The sequence below is a fragment of the Macadamia integrifolia genome, chromosome 13 (genome assembly GCF_013358625.1).
Source record: "Macadamia integrifolia cultivar HAES 741 chromosome 13, SCU_Mint_v3, whole genome shotgun sequence".
In the NCBI taxonomy this organism is placed as follows: Eukaryota; Viridiplantae; Streptophyta; class Magnoliopsida; order Proteales; family Proteaceae; genus Macadamia; species Macadamia integrifolia.
In genome coordinates this window covers 10,086,305-10,091,280 of record NC_056569.1, presented here as the reverse complement: position 1 = coordinate 10,091,280, position 4,976 = coordinate 10,086,305, and the positions used below count along the sequence as shown (strand labels likewise).

The window sequence follows — 4,976 nt, the reverse complement described above, 5'->3', positions numbered from 1 at the left end:
GAAAAAGAAAAAAAAAAAAGAACCCATATAAGACATCCTTAGATAATAGCAAAAATCTTCATCATGTTTTTCTAAATTTAGCAAATGAAGAAAAATGAAAGAAAGGCCGCTAAAAATCTGGTACGCACAGTCTATCAAGTTTAGTCCAGTTCCCAATGAAATAAGGGATCTTCCCAGAGATGCCAGTCCCATCTATCATACTGCAAATAGCAAGCCAGTTCAGGCATTCATTATTTGAAAAGGTTAAATCTGTCCAACCAATTGCTTACAACTTACAATGTTACCAAGCTAGTAAGCTTGCCATATGTTTCCGGTATAATTCCTGTGAAATTGTTTGCAGAAACAATGCTGCAAGAGTAATAAAGGTATATACAATGAGTTCATTTGACATAGTAATAATAGTCTAAATTATTAGATTTTGAATGTTGATGATGATAATAATGATACAACAACAAAAAATAAATAAATAACCATTATTTCATCTATACCATTAACAATCTGCAATCAAAATATCAAACTGATAAAATTAATTATACTTAGGCTATGAGATTTTAGTAATATTCTGACCAAGCAATGAAGATGGAGATTTCTTAGCTCCATCTAGCCCCCCATCCCTTCTCTCTCACCCGTCCCCCTAATGTAGTTGGAAATATCTTCCTCGTTTATCCTCAGAAAATAGTTACAAAAAAAGAATTAACAAAATAAATTATTAGCATTGTTTCTTGTATCTAGCAGATCTGAGTAAAACCTACACAATCTCTTCCTCATATATCCTCACAAAATAGTTAAAAGAAAAGAATAACAAAATAAGTTATTAGCACTGTTTCTTGTAGCTAGCAGATACGCGCTTGGAGTAAAACCTACACACTGAAATTACAAGTGCCCATGCAAACATGTTGAGGATGAATTAGCAGAACCACCAGACGTTAATGTAGATAAGAGCTGAAGACAAAAAATAAAGTATATAACTCAGTAAGACAATGGAAAACCCTCTCTCTGTATCTCTGTTTTTATGATCTTTTATCTTCACAATATCATTTCATATTACCATTGACATGAGCGGAGGTTACCAACGAAGTTTTGCTGTCATGACTCATGAAGTGTAACTTAATTTGGTTATGGTGGATAAGAGGAACAATTTACCAAGTCATTTTACTGAAAACCGACACTATCTATGCTATGAAATAATCTTATAATTTGGTGAATTTCCATCACCTGATTAAATTCCTAGTTTGTCTCACACACTATGACTTCCTCAGATCATATGAACCGATAGTAACCTTTTACCAAATACACTTGTATATATTTCTTGGCCAAAAGAACTCATTATGAACTGTACAAAGACAAAACTTGATGGAATTATGAACTGTACAAAGAGAAAACTTGATGGAACTTTAAGCATCACATGATTTCACCTATGTCACCATTTTTTTTTTTTAAGATATGATTTGTTACATTGAGGGTCGACCTTGGGGCAATGTTAAGGTTGCTCTATTGTGACCAAGCAGTTTTGAGTCAGGAAACAACCTCTCCACGAAGCAGGGGTAAGGCTGTGTTCATTATAACCATCCCTAGGCCCCACAATGGTGGGAGCCTCATGTGCTGGGTATGCCCTTTTATATGATTTGTTACATTATTTACATCACCTTAGATCCTCAAACACAGCTAAATATTGTGCCTATTTCTCTGCAAATTACTGTGGCCGGCTGATAGAGTTAAATCACTTAAATGGGCTTATTTTATTAGACATAGGCTTTGAAATGGGTTATATATCTATTGGACCTTTAGTTCCATGGGTTTTCTTTGTAATGAGCCACTTAAATGGGCCTTTAATATGGGTTTAGGCTAGGCATATGGAATTAATTAAATTAAGGTTTTTTTCTTTAAAAAATAAATAAATAAATAAATAAACTTACTATTAAGTGTTTTAGTGGGCGAACCTGTGGCGCAACAGTTAAGTCCAGTGAAGCAATCCTGTTAGGCTAAGCAATACGGAACTATTGCAACATGTTGGTCACATGTTCAAAACTTGGAAATAATTTATCCTAGGCCACATACATTTACCCCTCCTAGACCCTGCAGTAGCTGGAGCCTCGTGCACTAGGTTGCTCTGTTTTCTTGCTATTAAGTGTTTTAGTTCGGTTGCGTTAGGAGTCTTCAAGTCCAGTCCTGTTTTGAGTTTATTTTGTTTGTTATTTCAGTTTTGTAGTCAGTTTAGGTTATCTAATTAGATAAGGATTGGGTTACGCCTTTCTTTTTTATTGTCTAAGTCTATTTTTGAGCTTTCTATATACGTTTGTAAGGAAGGCCAGCACAGTACACAAAAATTATTAATGACAAGATCTACTTACTTCTTCTCCATTGAAGAACTCTTGTGTTTGATCAAGAAACCCCTTGTGTTCAATCAAGGCCTTGTGTTTGATTAGGAAAGGGGACTAATGTCTGATCTAGTTGAAACCTTGTAGTGAGAAGCGTGGGTGGATCATATTCAAGCTATTGTTCTCTTACCACAGCTGCTTCTCTAGCTTTGTGTTCTTATTCCAATCTCATACTTCTTCCAGTAACAAGTACATAACCTGAAATTCTGAAATTTAAACTCCATCTTCTAGAAGGTTATTCACAGCACCCTTTTTTTTGGATTAAGCAAACCAGCCATAAGATCTGGATAAAATTTTTATCAAACATCAAGGATCCCCATTAAGAAACTCAATTCAAAATCCAGCCCCATCTGACTAATCGATTGGCTGTTCTAGTGAGTTTTTTGTTTTGCCGTTCTTCTCCATTAGAACCCTAATACACCTCTGATTTGATTTCTGATTTTTGAAATTGTTTACCAACTGTTTACGTAAAGTTTCCATATCTGAAACTAGTAACCACTAGTCAACTTCTGAACCCTAATTCCCGTTATTAAAAATACTGTTTTACCCCTATTCCTATTAACATTAGGAATCACCTTTTTTTGTCTCTAATCTGTAACTATTCTTTGAGTACGATCTTGTTATTTGGCTACTGTTTTGATTACTCAAATTTAGAAAGAATCATCAGCAGGTAATGTGGTACTGAATTTTTACCGTGTTCTTTGTCAAATATTAATTTTGGGCAAGTCTTTTAAAGGCTATACGACTTGAATCTTGTTAGTTTCATGTCTTGTATTCTGTAGTGGCCCACATAATTATTATTGAATTAGTATATATGTTTGGGTCAGGTTTTGGGTACATTTAGGGTTTCATAAAATGGAATCGGGTATTGAACCAATTGGAATCGGCTAGAAATGGAACAGAATCGGTGGTGATCAGCTGGATCGGCCACTTCCGATTCCAGATTTTTAAAACCCTGAGTATACTACATCTAGAGGGTAAGTTTATAATCGTATAGGGATTAATGTTTTTAGGGTTTCCTATTTATTGTCTCTGTGGGGAAAAACTTACACACAAACAAGGGAGATCATATTATGAGGTGGAGAGTGGTGTATAACTTTTTTCCGGTTTGTCAAAAATTCTCTGGTTCTCTCGGATGGATGTGGGCATTTGTGCCAAACCACGTTAAACCCTTGTGTTTTTCTGTGATTACTTGCTTGCCTGCTTCCTCGTGTTTGCACATTCATTCCCAACAAAAGTTCTCTCATGTTTGCACATTCGTTCCAAACAAATCCATCCACTAGAAACTACCAGAATAAAATGGCTTGCTTGAAAACATAAACTATTTGTGACCAATACACAAATTTCTTCATTTGACTAAATAGATTTTTTGAGTCTCTGTAATTGTGATCAGGCTGATCAGGAATGTGCAAAATATTCACCTAAACTTTAAGTATAAACGGATAAACAATGGAATGAGAAGAGAAGAGAAGAGAAAGCTTACAATCTATTCAACCGTGTTAAATTACCAAGCTCTGGGGGAAGGGTTCCTTCAAAATTGTTATCTTCCAAGACCCTAGAAATGACAATTTGAATGAGAGAATCGGTTTAGGCGTCATTTCACTGTCCTAACCTACCAAGAAGCTTAGGATATCGATACTCACAGCTGCTCCAGCGTAGTGATGTTACCAATCTCCTTAGGAATTGATCCATTGATGCGGTTTCCCAAAAGAGAGCTGCAATGCACCACAGTTTCGGTTAGGTTAGGTTTAGTAATTAAATGGTTCTGTGAAGAACTGAAACCAGGCAACTTAAAAAGAGTATGAAACTAGAAAAGCAAGACAGGAGTAGAAGAGGAGGAAGAATGAATAAGTAACTCACATGTTGACGAGAGGGATCTCCGCCCAACGAGTAGGAATTGTTCCATTCAGATAGTTTCGACTCAGATCTCTGTTCACAAAGACATTATTCCGTCTCAGTTAAATGGCAATTGGGCCAAGAAAAAAAAATGGCGCCAAACTTCCTCCCTACTTTTTTCTCTTTTTAATAAATTTAAATCCGACATGAGTTAATATTATGATCATTACTACGGGTGTCAAAACCTAGTCCGAACAGCCATAACCGATCGAAAAACATCTTCGACTGAACTGAATCAATCTTTACCGGATTGGTTTTGGACTAGGATATGATATGAATTGAAATTTGGACTATACTGAACCGATCAATATGAAACTGATAAAAAGTCATCAAATATAAATTTATGAATAGATGAATTGATTATCCATTGATTTTAATATTAGTGAGAAGATTTCTAATTTTAATAAGAATTGTTGCAAATTAATGAGTATGAAGTTATGATAGGACAAATTGTTCTGTGATATACTTCCATTAATTTCCTTATTACCATACAAAATTAATTAGAGAGTTAAATGAATGAATAACCCAAGGGGGTAGCGCAATTAGTGAGCAACGAATTTGGTACGAGCCGTAAACTCGAATGTCCTAAATTCGATTCCCACTAGGCATACCTTGGGCCACTCACACGGTTGTATTTAGTGATTTTCACTGCTTTCAGTGAAAGTTGAATGGTTCCCATTCAACCCCGGTATGACCCGTCGT

The 4,976-nt window shown here is 35.5% G+C and overlaps 1 protein-coding gene across 2 annotated transcripts in view; it reads right to left on the bottom strand.

Moving 5' to 3' along the window:
• LOC122060149 (probable LRR receptor-like serine/threonine-protein kinase At1g53440) overlaps window positions 1–4,976 on the bottom strand; it is a 25,554-nt gene that overhangs the window by 16,200 nt on the left and 4,378 nt on the right. For both annotated transcript variants that reach the window (XM_042623334.1, XM_042623333.1), the window contains exons 4-8: window positions 4,239–4,307; window positions 4,022–4,093; window positions 3,862–3,933; window positions 277–348; window positions 129–200 (exon numbers count right to left, since the gene is read on the bottom strand). In XM_042623334.1, coding sequence (XP_042479268.1) covers window positions 129–200; window positions 277–348; window positions 3,862–3,933; window positions 4,022–4,093; window positions 4,239–4,307 — 357 coding nt within the window. The remainder of the gene's footprint in view (window positions 1–128; window positions 201–276; window positions 349–3,861; window positions 3,934–4,021; window positions 4,094–4,238; window positions 4,308–4,976) is intronic.